At 47.2% G+C, this 25,655-nt stretch overlaps 1 protein-coding gene across 7 annotated transcripts in view; it reads right to left on the bottom strand.

Annotated features, from left to right (window-relative positions):
* PITPNM2 (phosphatidylinositol transfer protein membrane associated 2) overlaps nt 1-25,655 on the bottom strand; it is an 89,642-nt gene that overhangs the window by 45,288 nt on the left and 18,699 nt on the right. For all 7 annotated transcript variants that reach the window (XM_085321125.1, XM_085321124.1, XM_085321126.1 and 4 more), the window contains 2 exons: nt 18,336-18,508; nt 1,660-1,874 (listed from right to left, as the gene is read on the bottom strand). In XM_085321125.1, coding sequence (XP_085177251.1) covers nt 1,660-1,874; nt 18,336-18,413 — 293 coding nt within the window. In that variant the 5' untranslated portion in view covers nt 18,414-18,508. The remainder of the gene's footprint in view (nt 1-1,659; nt 1,875-18,335; nt 18,509-25,655) is intronic.

The raw sequence follows: 25,655 nt of genomic DNA, 5'->3' as shown, positions 1-25,655 counted from the left end.
AACACTTCCTAGGACGTATAAAATCAGTCTCAAATCCAGGTCAGCCTTTACTCATGTTTTAATTCAGACAGATTGAAAATATCACCTGTACAGATCATATAGACTAAAAAAAAAAAAAAAGAAAGAAAAGAGAGAGACTGAGATTTCTTCAATAACTTCTTAAGGCAGCAGTTTGCCTTGGACTCGTGGCTTCAGTGGCTTCTGTTTTAGTAAAACCCTTAGCACACAGCAATGAAGGAACCTGCTCCCCACGGGGCGTTACACAGGTCACAGGAAAGACGGAGCCGGTGTGGAGCCAGTACTGGAGACTGGGCACCCACGCAGGCCCAGAAACAACTTCTCAGCCAGCAAGAGCAAGCACTGGCAGGAGAAAGCCTGAGGGGAAAGGCAAATAGTCTCAATTTGCAGAGACACTGACAAAAAACCCCTGCAACTCGGTTTGACATCGTCTCCTCCAGGAGAGGACTACCAGGACAGACTGCTTTTAGAGAAGGGGTTTTCAGCAAGGAGACAGCGTTCACATCTGCTGTGTTAACAAGTTACGTTATCCTTACGGATAGGACACAGGTACTAACACAGGGATGCTCTGGAAATGCAACCCCAGCCAGGAGGAAACCCGAGCTCTCGCCAAGAATCTGCAGAATAAAATGCAGCTTGATTCTGTGCAGGGCCAGATTTCCTGCCTACGTTACTGGTTTGTGGACATTTCAAGAGAATTGAAAAAAACAGACAGAAAGTGGGCTCTGATCACACGAAAAATCAGACAGTTCAGTTGTTTTTTTCTTTTTTTTTTTAACAGTCCCAAGCAACTGCTTGTACACAGTCTCGCACTTCCTGCCCCTCCCCAAACTAATGTCATTAGCAGAGACCAGCAAAAATAAAACTATGAAGTTTTTCTGATGAAATCAACACACTCGTTACAGCCTTTTTGTCATGAAAGATGACAGTAACATCAGGCTTGCAAGCCTGCAACACGGCCACTGTTCTAAACCAAAGTAATGGGCACACAGGAAGATCCCAGACTGGTCACTCCGGGGTCTCTGAAGCCCTCCCAGATGAAATCAGCCAAAACAAGCAGGTTCCAGGGGGCTCCAGGGAGCCTCTGGCTCTCCTCCCTTGTCACAGTAAAGGCCGTAGGGTGCAGGTTTGCTCTTGTGGCTAAATGCCACAAGAAAGTCCTCAGAACAGACGCACCAGAAAACCTTCCAGATTTTACATTCTTTTCAGATTTTTCTCTCCCCACACTTTCCCACCTAGAACAAATGAAACCCGTTTTACTTGCGCATTCAACATGACACCCTTCCCATCACCATGCGCATTTAAATCCAGCTTCACCGAGCTAGTAGGTATCTGCAACATGAAGCAGAACATGCAGTGCAGAATACAAGACTAAATAAAAATCTATTCCAGATTTCCCACGCTCTGATCAGCAGAACAGCTCACATCTTAGAGCAACCAGCTACAAGCTCCGAAGTGCTTGCACAGGCAGCGCAGGCAACGCTCGCACTCCCGAGATTTAAGCACTAGTCAGAATTTTAGGACTTGACCCCACAATTGCTCTAAAGGATATTACTGAAGATGTAAGAGACGTCACTGCCACACAAAGCGACACCAAATGGTCTGAAGCAGCGAAACGCTAGACGTCGTGACAGGCGTTACCTCGTCCTCGTGTAAGGATACGCGTTCCACGATTCCTCCTCGACGCGCAGCGCTGCCTTGGGCAATATGGACCGAAACCAGCTGGGGATGTGCATACCGATGTGGTACACTTTGTGGGTATACTGCCCGTTGCCTCCGGGGCCGTCCAGGTAGGGCCTGTTCTCCAGGATCTCCACGCCGCTGCCTTCCCCGCATGTCTCCTCTCTGCTCTTTTTCTGAAAGGGAAGATAAATCGCCACGGTTAATCCTTCCAGCGCACGGTAAATACCCAGATGGGGAGATGGTTTCTAGGACCTCTGTGGAGTACGATTTTATACAACCAAGCGATGGTTTAAACGGAGATGTGCCACCACCCCAGTTCCCGCTCCCGCAACGGGCTGCGCGCGGCTCGGAAAGCTTCACGAGAGCGGCTGCCGCGGCGCAGGGCACTTTGTCACGCTCGGCACGTTCTTGCGGCGTAACGTCAGCACGAGGAGTCAGGCGCACGTTCGGCGCAACGGCACAGTCCTAAAGGTTGTGTTCTAGGACCTAAAACCACGGTATTTGGGGAGTCGTTGCTTGTGGTCTGGCAGGGCAGCAACTCTCCGAGAACAGCTTGAGGACTGCGCTCTGCTAATTAAGATATTTAGAAGAAACAACCCAAGTTTGCCAGAATGCACACAGCACCCTCTGGCAGCCTCCGTATTTTGGCTTATTTGTAGCTTTGTCCCTCACTGAGGAATTTGTCAAAAGTGCCTTCAAAAAAAAAAAAAAAAAACCCAAATTCTGTGCTTCTACGAGTTAGAGACAAATTCGATTATTTGTTCATTTCTGACATGTTTCAGCAGACACGATGACACATAACAGTCACTATTTCCAAACAGCAGATTCATATTGTTAATATTTTACTTTTTGTTTTTGAGAGGATGATACTTTGCCAATTGAGAACAAATTAGAAACGACTGGAAGAATCAACTGCAAAAAGTAACGCAAAAACATTTTTTTCTTTTTTGCATACAAACAACACCACAGAAAATGTTGTTTAACAGAAAGTGATTAATAAGGTGCAAGAGATTGGCCTTTCTTTTGAAGGCGGGATGACAAGCAACACAAGTACTTAAAAAGCAAGATATTTACTTCTAAATAGCTCTCCAGTGATTTTAAAGTTTAAACAGTTGTAAATGACAAATCTAAACAACTGACAAATCTAAATATTCAGTTTTTTTCCCACTCCACAATTGCAATACTACAGTAAAAGAGAAGCTCTTTTTCTAAAGTTTATATCAAACATTCAAGCTGGCAGTTCATTAAAACAAACAACCTGTTTAAAAAAAATACAGCCTTTCAGCTCTTGTATAAGCACTGGCCAAGTCCTGGGCAAATATTTATGACAATAACATTAAATAATCTTGATGACCTAAAGATCTGGTTAATTCAAAGGTCTCAGCAGAGGCAGTAACCCAGCAGGCACAGCCAGTTTGTCTCACAGGGTAACAGCACAGCATCTGGGTGGAACAGTTCCTACAAATTATGGAGATTTAGGGTTTTATTATATGGCAAAAGCACAGGGAAATCATAACAAAATGGAAATATGGATTCTCTTTGTGCTGAATTACCACATATAGCATCATCCATCAGCTGGATTAAAACCACCATTCTAGATCGCACGGTTACCAGCAACTCCAGAACTAATAGCCCTTGTTTGGTACCAAATAGATTTAGGAGTCTTTCAGCTTCCAAAGAAATCCCTAGCACTGCGTAGCCTCAGCACCTTCTAGGGCCATGCCAAGCCTGGCCTGCACAGACAGCGTCCACAGATTCACAAACATTTTTATCACATCAGGAAACCAAAACACTCCAGGTTTGTGCCAACCGTGACTATAAGAGGAGGTTAAAACTGGAGGAAAAACCCTTTAGTCTTTCTCCTTGGTAACAGCATGCGGTTTCATACACTTGTTTCACAGCTACAACTGAGCTATGTCTGAGTAGCATCTTCTGTCTTGCCTTTCCCCGAGAGCTCTCTGGGAGGCGGCAGGTTTTTCTGCAACCTGATCCATCTGAGAAGCCGAAAGGCCGGCACTCGAAGTAAGATCGTGCAGGCTCTGCTCGTCTCTGTGCTACGACTAAGGCTGGAGCCGGGGCAAACCAGCCGCACGTGCTTGCAGAGGTCCCCAGGGCGGACCTGCGGCGATCCATGCCCTCATCTACACTGCCCATCTTCAGGGATGAAGCATCTCTGCATAGGCTTTATTTCATAAATTGACGATTTTCCAACTCAAGAAGAGAGAGTTTACACTTGAAGTGGTTCAGAAAAAAAAAAGCAACAAATTTTGCTTCTTTTTTTGCACTATGGGGCGAAACCTGGGCTGAGGAGGACCTCAGTGAGAGACGAGCTAGCTGAGAAGCAGCCTGGTCTGCTCTGGGGAGCAGCCGTCCTTCTCAGACATTCAGAGACCACTAACTAAAGCCACTTGCCCAGAAGGGATGCCATGCAGAGAAAACCCTCCCTGGTCTGAAGCCCAGCAGCAGCACTACCCCAGGCACATAGCAAGCACCAACACCCTCTGCTTTTCCTTCCTCATTAAGTCGGTTTTGACCAAACCTCTCTGCACGAAAGCAAGTTGCCTGGTTCTCCCCACAGGGCTAGAACACTGCTGAACCCGCAATATCGGCCAATTTTCGCTTTGCGTGAATACTTTCACAAGCAGCTTTTCCACGTGCCCTGGTAACGGCAGCGCCGAGTTGGCTTTTCAGACAGAGCCGTCCGATTGCCAGAGCTGCGACGGGAGCCATGACGTTAGCATCCCAACGCTCGGAGGGGGGAGGAAGAAGGGAAAGACGCAAGTTAACTGAAGCTCTTTGGGGTAGAGTTCTGGTTACTCTATTGACTTCTCTGCAGCTGCAGCAGACCGCAAAGCCCATTCGGTGCAGGGCACGCTTCCTCCTTCAGCCTTTCCAGCTGACCAACCCCGTCACATAGTCTTTCACCCAGCTGCAAACCTCAAGCAAATTGGGGCCCTACACATTCTTCCTCCTTGTCACTTATCTGCATAAGATACAGTAAGGCATAGCAAGACCATTTTCTTAGATTATTGTGAGATAAGAGCTGCATCTTTGCACAACAAAAATCTGAACTGTAGGATTTGCATCTCAAACAATCTTTCCAGCTGTTTTGAGCCAGGATTTTGAGTCAGGACAATCTGTACTCAGTGCAACAACACACGGCTTATTGCTGCGAAGGACAGTACGATCAAAGAAAAACCCCACATGAGAAACACACGAAGCCCCTTCGCAGCCCTGAACGCTCTCACACTTACCCATCAGCCTGCAGAGAAGGCTGCACAGCCACAGGGGGATCAGGCAGGACTCAACAGGTCAGGTTAGAGGATGAACCATACAATTACTAAGCGGTCATAAAAACAAAAAGTAAATACATTTCTTAGACAAAAAAAAAAAAAGTAAAGACCTCAGCAACACACACTTGACAGACCAGGATGACACTCTACACATAAGTGGTCCTGTGAAAGCACATCACTTAGGGAAGTGGAGAGCAGTTCGCTCTTCAGCCGTAAAGCCTCTTCACGTCCGCTGCGACTCAGCTAGAGCGGGCAGAGGGCTCGTTACAGGGAAGCGGTCTGTAAACAACAACTAAAAAATAACCACCGATTAGGAAAATCTTTGGCTTGAAAAGTGCCCGGCAAGCCCTCTCCCGAAGGATATCTGATTGCTGGGAGTGGCAGATGTGCAGGCATTTTAGGGTCACTCTTTAGGATTTCAGGTCCATGCCCCTACAACAGGAGAGCTTTTCTTTAGCACGGGATCTGTGTTATTACTACCTGGTACTAGCTGACAAAAATATCTTCTCCCTCATTCCATATCTAAGGAATGGTCCTCAACAAAAACAAAGCGTAGCTAACGGCCTTTATATTCAAGTTATCTAAGCTGTAATCACAGTAAACCGTCTTATATTGTATTACAACAGGAAATCCAGTCATCTCTTCAGAACTCCCTCTCCGCCGCCGATGACACTCGATGTTCTGCACAGCCCCATCAATAGCTTTCCAGGACAGATGGTGACACAGATCTCTCCTAGCTAAAGTAATAGCATTAAATTACTCATAACAGGGAACCCAGAGAAGCAGATGCACCATGATTAGCAAGAATGCCAGTTACTTAAAGGCTTCTATTAAAATAAATATCTTGGCGCAGCAGCATAGCACGGGACACAACACGTGACTCCATCGTAACAACCACCGAATGAATAATTCCCAAGAACGGCACTCAAACACGGGGCGAGCCTGCCGCCGTTTATCACCTGCCCTTCACAACGAGGGACAGCCGGCTGCAGACAAAGCCTTTCGCTAGCGCGCAGGTTCATCAGCCCAAGCTCGGGTCTTCCATCGCCTTTCCCAGTGAGAAAGGCACTTCGGTACCAGCATGGACTTCACCTTGCAAAGCTTGAGCTCAGCACATCGTCCTGGAAGAGCGGAACGGGACCGAGTGACTAAATTAAACTCTTAGTTTTTTCTAGTGGCGTACAGCTCAGAAAAGGAATTAGCCTTGCTGGCAATAGAAACCCCCACAACTTGAGGAGGCTCGGCAGAGCTGCAGGAACCGTCCGTTCTCAGCAGCTTCTTGTAGAATGAGAACATGTAATGCTGGATAAGCAAGACAGTCAGAATATCCTTTACTGCATCTGTGGGAGAAACACAGAGGTCAACAGGCTCTGGAAATTAAAAAAGCCTTTAGACTTTTTGGGTTGCTTTTTTGCCTCTAGACTTTGGTAGCTGGGATGCTTGCTGTCAGACCTGACAAGTCTGAATCTTTAAAATGACTTCTTTTCACAGCTCTGCCGTCGATTTGACCAAGTGATGTAAACCAGTTACACTCCCTTGACCCCATACCAGGCCAGCAATGCAGGTAGCGTTCTGCTTGCTTGCTTAAGAGACAGTGTCACATAACAGGCAGCCAACTGCAGTATTTCCAGCACCAATTGGTGGCTTCTTTATCAGAAAAATTTGGATTGCAGCAGCTGCTAGAGCAATGTTCACCTCCTCTCGCTGTAGATATCCAGCATCTCCACAAGGAGAGGGTTCCTGTTCTTCTCTTTCCAAACAACATAGTGACAGTACTGAACCCCACACTCATCCCATCTTTCTCAGCTCTGCTCTGATCAGAGCAAAGGTGGACTTCTGCAAGGAAGACTAGCTGCGTTCTCATCCTAGTCTGACAGGCCAGTTCTCGGCATCAGGCACTCCTGAAAATGAAATCTTCCCAGTGAACTAAAAGAAACAGTAATCACACTTCTCCCAATCACTAAAAGCTCTTCACCAAAGCTTCAGTTATTCTACATTTACAAAGTGACTTAGTTCCAGCAAGTTTCTGCAGGTCACACCTGAGCCTGTCCAAGCTGCATCTGCACTCGTAGGTTCATTGTTCAACAGGTAACATGCAGTACCAGACAGCAGTGCTGAAGTCTGCAACTACGGAAGAACATGGCTTAAAATCTGTGGTCCACAAACCACCGGGTATCAACCAGCCAACTTGTAGAAGGTGCATGAAAGCGGAACAAGGCCAAAAATTTGTACAAGGCCAAATGTTTGAACTTATTCTGATCTCTGAACACCTGGCTGAAAACAAGCACGCAGTTCCCCAGTTGTTGCATGGCAAGGGCACGTGCCAGGGCACAAGGATGCATGGCCTGCATGGCGTGTCCACGCCAATCCTTTGCACCTACTCCCTTTAAAGTGCTGCAAGGCATAGCTGATTCCAGAAAGGCACCATCATCCTCCATTAACAGGAGCTGAATTAAGACTTCCAAGTATGACCCTAACAGAAGGCCTTTTCTGGCAATCAGCAAACATTATTATATTTTCCAGTTATTTTGCAATATGACTCAGAAGAACACCGAGAAGAGCGTTATCCTACACCACCACTACTCTCCTTGTATTTCATTCCCAGAGTAAAGCACATACTGCACATGGACTCCAGTCCAGACATACAGAAGGTCTGCAAAGTCCACAGTGGAGCTGCAATGGTTCAATGGTTTAGTTTCCATTTCAGCTTTCTGTGTTGTCATCTAATACTTTGAGCAAAGCAAGCGTATTGCAGAAACACGGTAGGCTGCACAGTGGTAAGAGGCGATCCAGGCATTGTTCTAGCTCTCTAAAACAGATTATAGCTATAGTCTTAACTTGTTTACCACTGATTATGGCTTACAGTTCAACCCCTCAATCTAAATATATTAGAGTGTGATTACAAGGGGCTGACATGCCTTACTTTCACAGCGAAGTTTCTTGGTGCATCACTGCAACACATTTATGCAGTAACAGTGACCTAATTCAATGCCACATGAGAGTAATGACTTGAGAGTGTTCAAATTATGAAGACCGGCAGCATTATACTTGGTAGACCTGTTGTCCATAAATAATGAGGACAAAAATCACTCTCAGAGAACAATAACCAGAAATTTCTTTTTCTCCACATTGCACCAGCTCCCATTGGGTAGTTTGATAGTCCAGAAAAATTCTTCTGGGATAATTCATTAAAATAACACTCAAGTCTTGGAGTTCTTTAATCCCATTTTGAAACAGATATGGATATTAAAAATTTACAGCTAGTAGATGGCTTCACTTGACAACCATAGCAAAGAGAAGCATCTACATATCCGCTGAACAAGAACATGACAGCACATTTCTCCAGAGGAGCCTGCTAACATACTTGCTCACACTGCTGTGGCAAGAGAGGTTGAGAAAACATTCTCTAGGGCCAATTATGGCTTTTTTTTTATTGTTTTGGGTACTACGGCTACCACAAGGGCCAATTAAGACCCAAGAAACGGACCTGTCCTTTGGGAACCACAGAAAGCCCAAACTGCCTCACACCACCCACCAGACGACCAAATACCCGAAGTTATTTAGGATGGACGACTCGTGCCATTTCTGGATAGCTTCTAAGACCTGGTTTCACTAGTCAGACCTGCTTTCTCTTCTGTTCGGTTTCAGAAAGGAAGCCCAAAGGCTCCTCAAGCGCAAGGCTGAGGGCTGGCTTTCACTCTTCCAACCAATTTCGCAAAGCGTTGCCCTCCCGGCTGGGCGGGGGGCAGCTGCCCGCCAGCCGTCACCATCTCCTGCCCGCTGCGCAGGAGCAGGACGTGCTGACAAGCGCCGGTTGCTCCATGGCTGGGGTGAGATTCGTTCCTCTCAAACCATCTGGGACACCGCATGTTTGTAATATGAAGCGTATCTGTTTTACAGCATTCTTCTCCCCTCACCCCCAGAAGAAACTACAGGCAAAATCCTGACCCTCACAGTTTTTTTTATCCCCCCCTCCTTCATTATTCTGCAGTTAGGTTGCACAAGCCAAATGTTAAGTTTTGGTAGGAAATTAAATCCTCTCCTCCTCTCCCAACTTCTATGCTTAAAAATTGTCTCTTTTCTCATCGTTGATAGATAGGCATTCAATAATCTTTTCCAGAAATGCTAGGAGAGGTTACAAGCAACACAGCCTGTCAGCCTCAGCCACGCATCCCGGCTTACTGCAGCTATACCAGCATTCAAGCACCACAAATAAAACAGCAGGGCAACAGATGCACAGTTTCAGCCAGAGTTGCTGCAAGCCAGAATTAAACAGCACCTAAAACCAGAAGGCCAATGATAGAGATACTGGAAAATACCTAAAGGTCCCCAAACTAATAGCATGGTTTATTTTTAACATATTTTTCCAGCTTAGGATTTTTGTACATAGATAACACGCACAGTGACTGGGTGCGTGCACATGGGTGTATCCTTTCCATCTTCAGCGGTCTCTTGCTACGGTATGACTCAGCTCTGCATTTTGTTAACTACTCCTTTCTGATCATTTGAACTGACATCTACTTCATTACGAGCAATCTGCTTTCACCACTGCCAGCCTTCTCTCCGCCGATACAGATTAGCCGATAACCAGGCGCTACGGCCGGCGTTTACTGCAGGTACTCAAAAACCAGGTCTTCAGCTATGAAAATAAAATGTCATTTTACCCTAAAAATATAGTTGTGTCATGTATCTCAAACCCGTTTTGTTTTTTTCCCCCCCCAAAGCGTGTGTCATCAAGGATCTGAAACATCAAATTAAAATTTTATCAATGTAATTAGGCTGATATCTGAGGAAAGAGCATCAGTGCGAAAAAAAAAGGAGAGGAGCGGGCAAGATGGTACCTGTTCTGCTCCGACCAAAGCCAAGGAGCAGAGCTTCTGATCAGATCAAAACTGACATAATTTGATCAGCACCTAATGCGCTCTAAGAGCAAACAGGAAGTTATAGAAATTATTACTTATTTATTTATTTTAGAAAAAACACACCCATATTGTTATTAATGCATTCAATTGCTAAAGTAGGGAAGCGCATACAGCTTCTTGCTGTAGTCGAAGGGCTTTCGTTCCAAGCACCTCTCAATACATCAGCCACCCGGCCTCAGCAAGGAAGCACCGTTTGAGAGACGGAGAAAGAAACCTGAAGACGTGGAGCTGCTGCTGGGCTAGGTTTGAACCTAGATCCTTCGAGCTCCATTTCAGCACCATGTTCACTGAAGGACAACAAAACAGCCCATGATCACCTAGCAGCCCTCAAACAAGGATGGCAAGCGAGCTGCCCGGTTCTTGCGTCACGGAAGACGAACGCCGGCTTAATGGTTATATCAGGAAGACAATCTTAGGGTAGGGAGGAGCTAGGGGCCCTGCTCCCCTAAAGGCACGTGTTTTAATCGCACTTTTGAGCCGGGACTGTGCGAAGCACAGATCGAAACCAATCCCCATCAAATGGGACTGACAGTCCTTCCACAACAGTGGTGCCGGAGGACAGCGGGGCACTGCTGAATTCTTACTACTCAAATTCAAAGCCTACGAGACCTCCCCACGCCCGTCCCAACTGGCGCTACCTAAGCGGTCAACCAAGCCCAACTGCAGCAGCATTTCCCGTTGCCTCCAGTATGTCTGTTTGCGTCCTTTTAGGAGTTGCGGACACCGTAGGACCATGTTTTCGCTTATGCCACGTGCATTAGGGATGCAGGCGACTTTAAGCTGCAACATCCCGTTTCCACGGCAACGCGACTGCATCAGCGATCCGCTGGGTTTAGCTCGGGCCATCCTCAGTCGGGCTTCAGCACCGCACACAAATCGTTATCGCTATTAGCAAAGCAAGGGACGTCACTAGTAACCATGGTGCCCATGGCCGAGGTTTCCGGGTGCCCTTTGCGCTCTAACACGCATCCTTCACGCATGACGCAAAATTATTTCAATCCAATTAGAGCCGTTTAAAAATAAATAAGTAAAAGGGGGGAAAAAAGCACACCAAGGGCTAATATCAATGCTTGTTTAGCAAAGGAAGGGGAGTTGGAGCCGGGCAGGCAGTGACCGGAGCAGGGGGCTCAACAACCGGAGTGGCTCTGGCAGTGGGCAGCATCATCTCTGAGAAACTACTCAGAAATGCAACACACACAAAGCAGCAACTGGCCTTTCACCCCTTGGATGATGAGGGGAGTTCAAGCCTCCAAAACCTCACATTATTCCCCAAATCTCAACCCTGTCCTGACATTTGGCTTCAGTGATCTCAGTTTCTTGATGTCAAGACTGTATCTAAGGACCGGTACATGGAAGCACCACAGGAGTCTGCTGCTGCCCCAGTTTGTATGTCTGTAGTGGGGAGCAGGACCGGAGAGGCTGTGGTAGGGGTTAACTGGGGAGAGAACAGGAGAATGCATGAGCTCAGATGTTAATTCTTAGTTAATGTGTTAGGAAAAAACACCCTCACCCAGGAGAGCTGCTGTTTCAGGCACTGGCCTCTTCAGATGCAAATTTGATAGAGGCTGAAAAGCACAAGATCGACCAAAGAACCAAGACAGCACCTGGCTCCGGGAAGAAACCACAGGTAAGAACCTCCTTTCTCCAGACTTCCAGCCCCAATTCCTGCAGCACTCCCAGGCAGGAGGAGCAGCCCGAAGCGGGCGGCACAGGAGGTGCTGCCTTCTCCTCTCACCCTCGTCATCCCCGCGTGCCACGGGTCCCCGCGCCCGTCCGCAGCGCCCTCGCTCTTAGCCGCTTTCGCTGCCAATGCAAAATGCGTTCTAATAAAATAAATTAAAAATACTTCAGGCAGGACGGCTGTCAGCAGCAGACTGTCACAAGGCAGTAGAGACACGTGCAGCATCAATTCGTACAGCTACCGCATCTGCCGCATTATTAGAATCAGGCCTAGATATTAATGAAGCTGTTTGTACGATACCAGGTTATTTTGGAGACAACCAATTGCGCGGGGGCTATAAATAATTTACAGCATTAAGAGACCCGTCCTGATGGCCGCTCGTTAATCACGCCGCCTTACGAAGACGCCCAGCCACGCTCCGGCGGAGCTGCGGCTGCACATGCCGGAGGAGCAGGAATCAGGAATCACTTTATTATGGAGATACCTCAAACTTGTTTATGCCGCATGCTCCATCTTTCAAAATGTCTGCTACGCATCCAGCTCAGTATTTCATCCTGCTTTAATAAGGCTATTTCCTTCCCTCTCTGCCTTTAAATGGATTTTTCACATATTAACTGCTCCACAGGCAGCGGCCAGGAGGATCACTGCCCTAACGCCCAGGGAGGCAAAGCAAGTTGCCTGTTATTACACTGTGAGTCAGGGATGATATTTCAACTCAACGTATTTTGGATCAAGTCTGATCCTGACTACAACCCTTAAATCTTAGGAACCCACTGCAACTGCTCATCCACAACATGCTATACACAGCCGGAGGAAACCTCCACAGTTTTCCTAATACCTCAAGGCAATTCATTATTTCCCTCCAAGCCTATGGACCCTGAGGACCAGATCTAGGTCAACAGTCAAGATTTTGTCCACAGCTACATGGGTCAGATATTTTCTTTCATAAGAATTTTTAAAAAGAAGGTGGGGGGGAAAGATTTTTTGACAGGTGCAAGCACAGCAAGATCGCCAGTGCTGAATCCTGCATTAAAATCAGTGCAAATCTAAAGTTTAAAGCCATATTTGTATTGTAACCTTATCTTAGTTTCATCCAGTTTTGTTTTAATAAAAGAGAGGGAGATCTCAAGACAACATAGCTCATTACTGCATAATTAATCCTCTCTTGCCAGGTAAGGAGTAAAACCCAAACCAAGTACTGTTCTAAGATAAGGATCACAAAATAAGAAACAAAAAAAGTAAATGCAAAAAAAACCGTGCTTGCTATTTCTGTAAGGTTTTCCAAAATGCTAACCCATATGGATGTCACTGTCAAATCCTGCAAACCCAACTGCAAGGCTGGTAACACGGAATGTACCTCCCTCGCTCTCAAAGCTAAGCAACTGCGAGGATCACAATCTCCTCTTTCAGAAGGATGTGACCACAAAGAAAAGGTTATAAAAAACAGAGGAGCAAGAGAGAAGCTAGTAGTCACAGGCTGAGTGCTGCAGAAAGCCTGAAAACCCTCGGTCCAGGATTTTGTTCTTAGGAGACTTGGGCATCTTCCAGGGTCTCCAGAGCAGCCAGCAGCATGTCACTTGCTTTGAAAATTAAAGTACACATGTCTATCTGTCCAGATTGCCAAGGCATCTGCAAATGAAACAAGAATAATTGGCCATCCAGTTCTTCAGAATCTAGAGATGAAGAGGTGGTTTGTTTTCCCCCACTCAATCAATCTTTCACCATCTGCTGAGCCTGCTGGCAAGTGCCAAGCGTAGCTGACAGTTTAAGGGACACGACTCTTGCACTGAGATATTAGGACAAGGCACCCAGAATTACCACCAGAAAGCACATCTCTAAAGTCTGTTCTCAAAGGCCCTGAGCGCTACATAAGAGAAGAAAATAAGCTAGTGCAGGGGTCTGAGGGCAAGAAAGATGACTGAGAAGTCGTCCTTCTTGGGCAGGGAGGGAAGCGACTGCAGTACTTCATCAGCAGTTACACCAAGGAGCACAGCACACTACAGGGGCTTGGAAACACGCACTGATTTTTCAGAAAAGGCAATCAATGGAAAGCCCTGAGGGGCAGTAGAAGAGAGAGGCTCATGTTAAAAGATGAGCCGAGCCCTCGGTTCCCAGGATCCTGCCTGCGTTCAGCATACGATGCTTAGCAGAAGACGGGTCATCGTCAGCAGGTTGCCACAAATGGAGGCCAGAGTCCTTCCAAGCGTGGACCCTCGAAGTGCTGAATGACAAAGTATTACCATTATTAACTTACAAGGATGATGTAGCATCTTAAAATAACCCTTGTCCTCAAAAGGCAATCTCTATGTCCAGAAGAATATTTTTAAAGCACTGTCTTCTGAGGAAGGTCACAAGTACTCAGCAAAAACTGCTTGGAGCAAGGGGGGACCAAAGCTATTTACAACAGAGAAAGCAAGCTATGCACACTGATCTAGAGATAAGATTTAATAACAAGAGGAATTCTCTTGTCTTATTTAAGGGTTGGAAGGGCAACGCTCCCTCCGAATCCCACGCTGTACGAGACTGCAGTAATGAGGGGTGTTGCGATGACGGACGGACTGACCTCTGTCTAATAACATACTGATCTTTCTGACAAATGCGTTCAAATCTTGGCATACAAGCTTGCATGAGCCAAAGAGCCTTAATATTAAAAGGTACATTGTTTTGGAGAGTAAGGGAGAAGCATATCAGTAAAGGTAAGTCTGCTGAACACACAAGAGAAGCAGCGCTATAGGAAAGGACAGCTGTTGAGATACAAATATGCAAGACACCTGAAGAGAAAGAATTAAAAGACCATTTAATAACTTCTATTTTAAGTCTCACAGAGGAAAAAACAGAACGGTCCTATCCTTCGTGACCAACAGGCTTCAAAGGCCTTACAGAGACAGAAAAACTGCACAGGGTTTTGGGGGAGGGGGGGTGTTATGTGTGTGTCTGTGTGTGCAGGCATGCGTGTTTCAAGGGAAAAAAAGAAAAGCAGAGAAGTGTCTGCAGCATGCAATACAAACGTGCTGGCTACTACCATCACCAGTTACTTACAGCGAACAAACTAATCCTCGTGGCCGTTGTGCTGAAACGGAGGCGGCTCATTTCAAAGAGCGGATATTAGTGAACGGATGAACTGAAATCAGATGAACGCGTGAAATCAATATAACACAAGCTACCCTACAAAACTACTGCCTAGAGAAGGGATACCGAGAAGGATTTCTGTCTTGAAATATTTTGCCTGATTCCATCTGACTGACATCAGAACAAAGGAAGATCACTGATTCTGAGTCCAGACATAGAAATAAGTATGTTTTAATTTGGGTAGTGAAAGAGAGAAAAATGCAGCAATGTTGCAAAAGCTCTTCCATATGCATGAGGGGTTAAGACCAAACTGCTCTTGGTTAATGCAGCAAGAACTCCCAAACCAAAAATGCTGACAACACTGCATGAGATGTTTCCCCATGAAAATACTGATATTGATAGTTCAAAATTTAATAGAGAAAAACAATTCTGTTCAGATCTACTAGGCTGCAAGCAAGTCAAAGGTACATTAAGCCCTTTGTTGTAATGTAAAATTAACTTATTTATGGAAGAATCCGAGTGCTGCTTAAAGTACTGAAACCAGTGTCCCTGTAGATAATATTTCAGAAGCTAGCAGAAAGCAATACTGCGGAGACTTGCTTTTAACCCCTCCCCACTGCTCACCAAAAGAAAAGCAGTAGCCCATTCACCTCAGTTTTCAGAGCTCTGGACACCAGCGAGGACCCAACCTAGGGAACTTTAAGTATCAGAGGAAAGAGAGCAACACGGACAGGCACGCAATGATTTATTGCCTATCTTGCTTGCCCAGTGGCACAGAGAGGAACGGAGATGCTGAATCATATACTGCACATTTTTTATTCTCCTACCAAGTAAACATGGTAAATATAAGTGCAGCCTGGCTTGGCTCAGAAAAAGGATCCTTTGCTACTTGGATGTGATGTTGCTTATATCAAATCTGATGGAAACATTTGTTAAGTCTAACAAGAAGAGGCTCTGTTTTCTCATGGTGAGAGGAGGACCTTCCATTACAAAGACAGAAATCCCAGTGGAAATGTCTTTGAAAAAGAGACCACTAGTACTATGGCTCCAGTCTGAAAATCCACATTCACATGGATTTGGGGTACCACTTCTGCAGAAAATGTCCCTAAAGCAACTGCATATGGTCATCTCTTCCCTCCTCAGGTGAAAAAGTCCTTCTGGAGAACTTGTTTGGAGGACCTGCAAATCTGGGACAATGATTTGTTTGCTCTTGAGCAGCTTCATACTAACTGCCTCAGAGTGGAACAGGAGGTTTACTCATGAGCTTGGAGTTAAACAAGTGCTCAACTGCTAATATGTGCTTAGGGCTCTCTGCTCCCCTTGCGGAGCATATGCCACATCTCCCCTTACACTGCTGGAAAACTGCCTCTTACAGGACCAGGCTGATTAGCTCTTCTAGCAATAATCACACCATACTGTACACAATAACCCTCTCTGAAACGGACCTTTTGCTCTTAAGAACAGCTCTTTGGCTGAAACATGCAGAACTGAATGATTTAAAGATGTCTAAGAAATGTCTCTACATTACTGTTTTATAAAGCGACCACCTTGTGGTTCCTCTAAGCAGGCTCAAGGTACAGAGCTTGCTTCTCCTGTGGCCTTCCTACACATTCGAGAGGAAAAATAATTGAGAGACACAAAGCATCTTCCCATTCTTTGAGAAGAACAGAAAGCCATGCTCCCAACTGCTTCTGCCTCAAAGACAAACCCTGTACTTTCAAATCAAACTGAAGAAAAAGAACATTTGGTAACACGATCTAGGAAAAACTCCCATTGAAATCAGCAGGAATCTTTCCACCAATTTCAGCAGGATTTGAGGCAGATCCCTATCAAACACTAACAAACAGAACATATACCCTATGTTCTACCCTAGGTTGTTTGGTTAAATGCCTTTGAGCAAAGACAAGTATTTTCAAGCTAAAGCACACCTAATTTTTCCTGTTGGAATACTCATACGCACACGGGAGCGAAGCCCCGGAGCTGCCATACGCTGCCCTAGACCACCTGGACCTTGGGGAAATCTAGCGTTGCCAGTTTACTCCCAGGTAAGCGGAGGAGCACTGAAGACTGGACTCGGCATCCTGTTCCAGCACGCCTGGCCTGGAGGAAGCCTTCCTCTGCTGCAGATCAGCGCACCAGAAAATTAGGGCAGACACGGGCTCGGAGGGGTAGTTTCTCTTCAGCTGTTTGCTGGGCCAGTGAACCTCCTCTTGCATTAAGCCCTAAGGGCTCATCTAGTCCTTTTTGTTAAGATACAGCTAAAAATTGCTGCCGAGCGAATAAAATGGAATCCAGTGCTCTGCATTAATTAGATAAAAATAGATATTTGAACATCTGGAAGCAAAACCCAAATGCGGCCCATGGACCAAGTCCTCCACAGTCAAATATTAATGCCTGGCAGCAGGGCTAATGCAGATGCTCCCCAATTAGCAACTCATCCCCCGTTAAAGCAGCCGGGTGTTCCCTTCTCAACTGGAGCATACTCCTGGATGCTCTGCTGCTCCCTGACAAGGTCTGCAGAGCTCATCCACGGCTTCCAGCAGCCAGCTCTTTATTTAAAGCAGCTAAGACAAATTTAGAAGAAAAAGTTGTGACAAAATAATTACAATAACATTCAAAACAGCTACAGCTTCAGGAAAAGCTGCACAGAAATAAAGCCTCCTGAGAAAACTGTTTACTAATTTATGCTAGCATTTAGGTTAAACACACAAAGATGATGCATGTTTTATATTTGTGCCAGAAAAAGGAATTCCATTGTTATTCCTGGAAAACACAAACCATACGCTGTTTTAATAGTCAAGTCCAAGCGTACAAATCCTTAAAGGGAACACAGCTGGAATGTGGGGAAAGCAGGGAGGTATTGTGGCTTTACTAGTTTCATTTTTTTCCTCCTTAGTTTTATTTATAATTCATTTTAGACCTTAAACCAAAGGTGACTTTGCTAGCGTTGCTTTGTCTCACCAAAGGAAATGGAGTTCTACTATACAGCTCAATATTAGACTTGTGTTTTGCTGGATTAGGGACATTTTAAATTTCCTTTAGAGTGTGCGACAATGAAATAACACTTCCAATACATTTTCCTTTTTATTTTTTTTTTTAAATAACTTCTGTTTGGATTTCAAACACCAGGAAAAGATGGGCATGGAGAATTTGAGTTACAAAACCAAAATTTTAATTAATGCTTTATTGAGGACAGGGAATTAAAAAAAGTCCCCTCAGTGCTCAGAAGCCTATTAAAAATAATCTAAGTTCTATGCCTAAACTAATCAGCATCTGCTTCATAGCACTACATAAGCAAAGTATTGCATCTAGATTTCTTTTATTTTTGAATTCAAGTTACACCTTTGGTTTACCTTCTTAATTTTATACTAAACTGTTTCTTCCCAGTAGAAGAGCAGGAGCATTTGCATCGCAGCTGGGGCTGGTGTGAGGAGTCAGCACAGCCCAACTGGGAAGCAGAGGCCCTACATCCCGGTCAGGTGCCCACACGCTTGGGCTCACTGCTTCCCTTCAGAGGGATGCCCTGTCCACGAGGTGTTGCTTCCCAGGTAAGTTTTCTCAGGAAATCTCAAATTTAAAAGCCTGGTTCTTCAGCAACGCGTCACTCTTTCACACGAAGCCCTACACGAGCCTGCATCCATCCGCACGACGGACTGCAACGTTACTGACCTGTATCATGTACAGCTGGGCAATGCGATACTCTTCCACGCTCATCGGAAGAGGAATACGATATTCCTTTATGAGCATTTTGAACACAAGATCTTTTGTCCGCTCAGAAACACAATCCAAAAGCTTCTAGTAAAGGCTCCTTAGATAACGGTAAGCAAATGCATTGAGGATCCCTGGAAGAAAGCAAGAGAAAAGGAGAGAGAAAAGCAGTTACTTTCCATTATTCTTGGAGACCATCTTATCAAAGAAAAGATCAATTTTTTGTAACAGCAATAAGCTTAATAGGAGAGAGAAGAATCCCTAGAGTGTTACCAGACCCTTGGTATCAAATTGAACCGACTCTCTTAGAAGAGCTGCGATGTGCTTCGGGGGACACCGGCAAAGCTATGACCCTCCTGATCTCTGCCACCGTACCAATCAGGCTTTCGGACGCAGGAGCATCTCCACGGGAGAGACGCAACGAAAGCTCAAAGCGAGGAGGCAGAGCTCTCGTTGCTCGACAGTAGCGTCACTCTCCGATGTCAGCGACGCGCCAGCGACGCATCCGCTCAAAGGTATCTGATTTTATCCTCTCATGCTCGTTCAGCTGGGGGGAAAGGCAGTAATTAGACTTCCTCAGCTCTCAGAAACACCGCGATGAAGGGCGTCAACTGGATTCCAACAATGAGGTCTGCAGAAATGTATTTTTCCTCCCTGCTTTACTCTGAATTTCTGTCTTGTTGGAATCCGCTCTCTTTCACCTCCAAAGAAGCCTACGGATAAATTTGTCTTTGCGTTGATGTTAACGCCAGACTCATCCTTACACTGCCATTGCCTAAGAACAAAGCGGAAAATCAAACTGCAACAGAAAACGTCCCATCCCACCGAAGCCTCAAGGCAACCGAAGAAAATCATTACCAAAAAAAAAATCAAAAAAAAAAAAAAAAACCCACAGCATTTACTATACCCAGTTTTTTTTATTTATATATTTAACAGGTTAAATCGGCAGGCCCCAGTACCACTTCGCGTCGGCACAGCACCTCTCTGGCCTTCCGTGAGGCGTAGAGAGATCAGGAAAGAAAGAAAGGAAGAAAAATACGCTATCACAGCGACAGCAGGGACAAAACCTCCGAGCACGCGGCTTCCCGCGGTCCCCGTCCCGCCGCGGCGGAGCGCCTGCCGCCCCTCGGGGCCGGCGCGAGGCTCGGCGGCCGGTCCGCAGCAGCACGGTGTACTTCGGCGCTCTCTGAAAATTAGATTTAGCAGCTTTCCCCCATCTCTCACCCTCCCACCCCCAAAATGATCCAAAGCAGAACGACTCCCGCCGCGGGGACGTCGGTCACGTCTGCCTTGGCTGCTTGCTAAAAACAGGATATTTCAATCGATTGCGAGAGATGAGTAAAACAAAAATAGAAGCTTAAAGGCAATAAAATGACAGGAAACCAGCGCTAAGATGAAAAAAATGCGTTTATAATGAAGTGCCACGATGTAATAATTCAGACAGCCAGGAGAGTTTATTTTATTACAGACTGAAACGTTCCCACCACCAGCACCAGCGTCCTGGCCGCGGCAGCCGGCAGAGCCGGCACAGCCGGCCGCGGCGCCCCGCGGGGCACCGGGCTCGAGGCGCTCGGCTCCGCGCCGCACCGGCGCCCGCTCTACCCTCCCGCCAGGCTTTTACGAGACCTGAGGTTTCTCCGCCGAGCTCCCCTTCGGCTTTCCACCTCTGCAGCCAACGTTTAAAACTGGTCCAGCCTGCTAGCGCCCGCGCAGCGCCCACGGGCCGGGCTATGCTCCCCGGAGCTCCCGGTGGCTCCTGCAAACCCTCCCCAAAAGCAGGGCGCACAGCGGCCCCAGGAGCGCCCTGGGCAAGGGCAAGCAGCACGTGTCAACCTCAAAGAGACGGGGCAGCCGGGCAAGGCACCCAGCGGCAGCAGGAGGCAGCAGCGGAGAGAACACACAACCCCGCTGCACCTCTTCCCCCCCCTTTTAAAGCTAGCCTGATTTTAAAAAGTCATCGTGGTAAGTTTGCAGCCTGGGCTCCCTCAACCTGAAAACCACCCGCCCTAGCCCTCACCAGGGCAGCAGAACGCAGGTTGAGGGCGAACCAGGAGAGAGAAGTACGGGAATTAACTGGCTTCGGGGCTTTGGGAACCTCACGTCAGCGGAGATGCGCTGCACCGAGTCGCGCTTCCGAACACCTCGCGCCGAGGACAGCGACACCTTCGCGAGCGCCGGGACCTTGCAGAGAATCAAAGCGCACCCGGACTGCTTACTGCATTGCCAAAACACAACACCAAAGAGAGCAAACACTGCAGACATGACACCAGCCAGCGAGAGAGGAGAAAGCCCTTCTGGAAGCAAGGGAGCCACAGCGCAGCTTTGGAGGAAGGGCGCCAGGACGCCGCTCGGGTCCCCAGCACTCACCCTCATCCAGCCCACTGCAGGGCCTCTCCTGCTACAAACAGCCAGAGGCGTTTGAGCAGGGACGCAGGACGCGCCGCGGCTGGGAGAGGCCGGCGTTTTGACGGCAGGCTGCATTTCGGCCACCCAGCCCCACGGTCCACCCGGGTTGGACCTTCCGCGGGTTTGCCAAACCCCGGCGGCTGCTGTGGCACAGCCAGGACTGGTGAAAACCCACAGCAGCTCCCACGCCTGGACTCACCCGCTGCTTCTCGCAGGCAGCGAGAAACAACAGCGACGCAGGACGTTTTCAGACTCATCACTACTGCTGCTATAGCCAAGTGGCACATTTGTACAGGCCGTTATTCAATTTATACGTAGTGCTGTAGTAATGGTGAAAGCCAGGTGCATAATTTTATACCTCAATTATTTCAAAATCAGGTTCTCAAAGCATTGTAATTAGGCTTCAGAGTCAATATCCTGCTGAGATGAGTCAGGTCCACCTCTGAGCTGTCGCTCCACGCTGCCTGAAGGCTAACGCATAGTTTGCTGCATTTTGTTCTGATCTGAACTGTTTCCTTCGCAGCCATGATAACCTTCTTTAAGATCCGTCTTTTTTTTTTTTTTTTTTTAAGGGAGGAGACTATCAGGGTCTGCAGAAGTGAACAGATCGAGAGACCCAGCAAAATATCAAACTCAGCCCACGGAGCTGGTGCTCGGGGCAGCACTTTGAGAGCACCCGGGTCAGTGTCCCTGTTACTAACTGAGGTGGCAAAGGACTGATGACAACTGACTTAATGTAATTAAGGTAATTAATGCATCAAGGGTATTTGAACTGTGTGACTGGAGTCCCAAAGGCTATACCCTGGCCGGCCTTGACAGGCTGGCACTGAAGGGAATGGGAGTCGACCACTGCAGCAAAAAATCCTGGCTCCTCTGCATGTCAGTTGGGTCCAGTGCAAGAAAACCAATCCCAGCGGTACAGTCGAGCTATAAAAACCCCGTTACTGCTCTGTTCCCAGCTGTGCTGCTACAACTCTCCCAGCCGTCACTTCAACAACTGATTTTTGATCAGCTCACATTCTCCGTGTGCAGGCTGCTCTGCACAGATGCTTTTTAGGACCAAAATGAGCGAAACCGCTGAAGCAACGATGCACCCCGCGTCAGGGCCGCTATTTCACAAATTCAATAGAGGAGAAATAAAGCCCTAGAAGCAGGCGGCAACTGTAATTAGCTTTTTCCAGCCTCGTGCAGGAGGTTCATTTCACACTATTAGAAAGTAAAAAGACTTGCCCCAGGAAAGAAAAACCAATCACGAGCAGTCACGCAGCGGCCAACAGCGGAGGCAGGCACCAGCCCCGGGACCGCGCTCCCGACTCTCATCAACCGCTGCCTACTCGGGGCTCTGCCGCCTCTCGAGTTGAGGAAAGTCTCCGCTATGAAAGATCGCACTAATGAGCTGAAGATCTATACCCACCACTCACCTGCTGAACGTCTTTCCTTGGAATATCTCCCCATAGCTGAGAAATGAAAGACATTCAACAAAAACTAAGAAATCCAAGCCAACCACGCAACAACAAAAGGACTAGCAAAGGCATTACCTGGAGACCCCATCTACCTACCTAAACGCTTCCTTTAGGTTCTTTACATCTCCTTTACCCCCCAACAGATGCCTCCTTGGAGAAAGAGCTGTTTAAGAGCCGGTGGCACTGGTCCCAACTGTCCAGAACGCCCAGGCCTCGGGGAAGCAACGGCCGGGCTCAACGGCCCGGCCACCGCCCCTGCCCTGCCGAGCTCCTCGGAGGGAACGCAGCAGCCTCCCAAGACTGCTCGTGCCGCACACATATTGCGCTCTGATTTATTTGTGCCATTAGACGAGGCAGCATAAACGTAAACCAGATTCCTAGGAGCCAGAGTCAGCACTTTTTCAGCAGCTCCGACGCTCACATCTTGATTAATGCGGTATCCTCCTTCCTGGCCCAAACGTAACCTCGCTCTGCCTTATCCACCCAGCGCATCACTGCCGCAAAGACCGTCCCCTAGTCCGTCACTTGGATCGGATCACCCCTCTTCTTGCTACCTCTTCGCCAGTAGCTCCTCTACTCCGTCAAACAGCTCTTCACGCTCACCCTCAGCCCGTTCACAGCCTGCCCCGCCGGGGCTGCCCGCTCTCTTGTCCAACACCAAATGGTCAACCTCAGCTCCAAACAAGCCTGCGCTGCCAGCCAGTACCCCCTAAGCTTCAACTCCCAAAGAAAATCCCGCTTGGTTTTGTCCACGGCATCCCTACCTTTCGGGAGAAGCTCTCCACCAGCACGCACCGCTCAGCGCAGCATCGGCTGGAGCAACACCATCTACTCCGACCACAAGAACGGCTACATAAAGGTCAAGGTGAAAATTTATGAGGGTTTTCCAAGTAGCTGAATATTGAGTACTTGTATTTGACCATTCCCTTCTCCCCCCGCCCAGAAGTGATTTCTCCTGACAGGCAGCGGGACATTTTCCAGCCAATGTTCACATTAGAGGTTTAAAATGCCTTAAATTTCTAGTTAGTAACTTTGTGGCTACAATTATTCACCAAAACACCCACCGTTACTAAAACTAAAAACTCCCAATTTTAATAAGCATGTCATTCTGTCTTCTCAGTTATTTAGTGCACGTGCAAGAGAGGTTTAAGTGTAGTATCAGCCACAGCTGCTGACCGATAGTTCAGCTGATCAGGCCTTGGGAAGTCAAGAGAAAGACTTAAAGCACCTTAAAAACGTACAGTTCACACCATTACTGTTTAAAGGGTACCGTGTCAGTAAGTGACGTTCTCCGTAATCCTACATCAAATCCGCCACATCTTTTTAAAACTAAATTTTTTTAATGCAGATGCTCACACAGTCCCGTTCCAAGACTGGGTTTAGATCACCTCTGACTGCGAACTGGAAGACAGCGAGCGTTTGCTCACGCTGCAACCCCGCCGCCCGGAGCTCCAGGCGCCCGGGGCTCTCGGCCGAGTTTGCCCGCTGAGCCGGGGGAGCCCCCCGGCCGCCCACCTCCGTGGCTGCAGCCCACTCCTCCGGCACCAAGAGAGGGGGGAAAAGAGGAGGAAGAAAATGAAAGCACGTATGAAAACGATTTTCCTCCGGTGAAAGCCTCAGGGCAAACTCACAAAGATATCGCAAATGCAGATAGCGGCGCAATGGGCTGAGGACAAAACACTGCTCGAGAAGAAAGGCACGGGGAGCGAGCGAGTCGGGTTTACAGTACTTAATCTTTTTTCCATTATTAGATACAATTTGACGTCACTTATAGAGTTTAAGAGCTCATTGTAAAGCAGACGTTTATTACAACAGAAGGATGGAGCCCGTCCAAATGCAATATAGCTACACTGCAGCTATTAAATCTTGTTCTACTTCACTGAGCAGCCAAATATTGGCTTGAAGAAAAATTAAATAAATAAAAACCCCATGACACACACGCAGCATTTTTCCTTAAGTATTCCCGAATATTGCACTGTTTCTTCATACTTTCCATTCCCATTAACATTTGGGAAGAGGAAAATTTCACTCCCTTTCATCTGCTTTATAAATGATGCTACAGTGCAAGCAGGGAGCCCCCTATTTGACATACTAGCTTCGAGGGGAACAGGTGAAGTCCATCAGCTGAACTTTGCCTGGAAAATAAATGTTCCAAGTCATGCCGTGCCTGGAGGTTGTGCAATAATGAACTAATACAGAGAGCCATTAAAAGAGCCGATACGCACAGTGAAATCACAGATGAGTTCAGAGGGAAAGACAAACCAGGCTCTAATCCTTCTGCTGATGCTGAGGATAAAGCTGGATATTAAAAAGAATCTATCTGAAATTAAAGGTTAAAAGTTTCCAAGTGGTTGCTCTGTTCTGCACCAACTGCGCAGCCCCCAAACCCACCGAGAGCCCCGTGGCCTCGCCGCAGAGCCCGGCTTCCCTGCTCAGGCTGAGCAAAGGAAAACTGGGCAGACCCCGCTCCTAACAGCTTGCTCTTAAGCCCAAGTTTTTCAGCATTACATGCTGAAAACAAGGAGAAATTACATATATGTGTACATATGCGTGTGCACACAACAGTCCCTCTCTCCCCACTGGGTGTGCAAGGAACTACATTCAGACCATCCTACATCCTACAGTTTTTTCCTTTTTAAATCAACGACAAGAGTAGGAAGTCATAACAGTTCCTATTCCTTAACCCTACCGGTTACTAAGTAGGCAAACAACAAATTACCTTTTCCCAGCCAGGCTCCTCCCTTGAATCGCCCGCCGGAGCTGCTAGGCTGAGGGTGCCCGAGCTCCGCGAGCAGCTGGTGGCCACGTCACCCCGCAGGTCCTCGGGCCACAGCCGAGAGCGAACCCAGCCCAGACCCACCGGCTCACGCTTGCTTTGAAATCCGACAGCCTTCCGGTTCAACACTGCTTAGGAAACAGGACTACTTCTCTCTAAGTTTGGAAATAAAGAGATAATGCTCAAAGCTGCAAGAACAAGGAATTTCGCAGCCTCCAGCTTGTTTACAGAGGTAGGAGGCTTCTGCCGTCTAACCTAAATTACTCTCGCTACAATTTAAGCCTCTCTCTTCTTGTCCTTATCTCAGGAGAGGCAGCGAATGGTTCATTAACAACTCTTCTGCAATACCGTTTTTTTTCCACGTTCAAAGATGTATGCAGCATCTCCTCATTTTTTTTTTTCTTCTGGATTAAACAACTCTAATTCTTTCAGTCTCTCTTCAGTCGTCATGTTTTCCAGCCCTCCGTTAACCCTTACTGATCCTTCACCCTTTCTCCCACCGATCCACATCACTAAGAGCGGTGCTAAACCACAGCAGGCCAGAAGAAAGAGGAGGATAACTTTATATGAAAAAAACTTTATAGGAAGAGTGCCATATGAAACACAAACGCTCCTGTACAATGTTTGCCAACGGTG

The sequence above is a fragment of the Rhea americana genome, unplaced genomic scaffold, assembly GCF_003343005.1.
Source record: "Rhea americana isolate MKP2758 unplaced genomic scaffold, rheAme1 scaffold_68, whole genome shotgun sequence".
NCBI lineage: Eukaryota > Metazoa > Chordata > Aves > Rheiformes > Rheidae > Rhea > Rhea americana.
The sequence above is the reverse complement of the archived record's forward strand: the minus strand, read 5'-3'. Positions and strand labels throughout refer to the sequence as shown.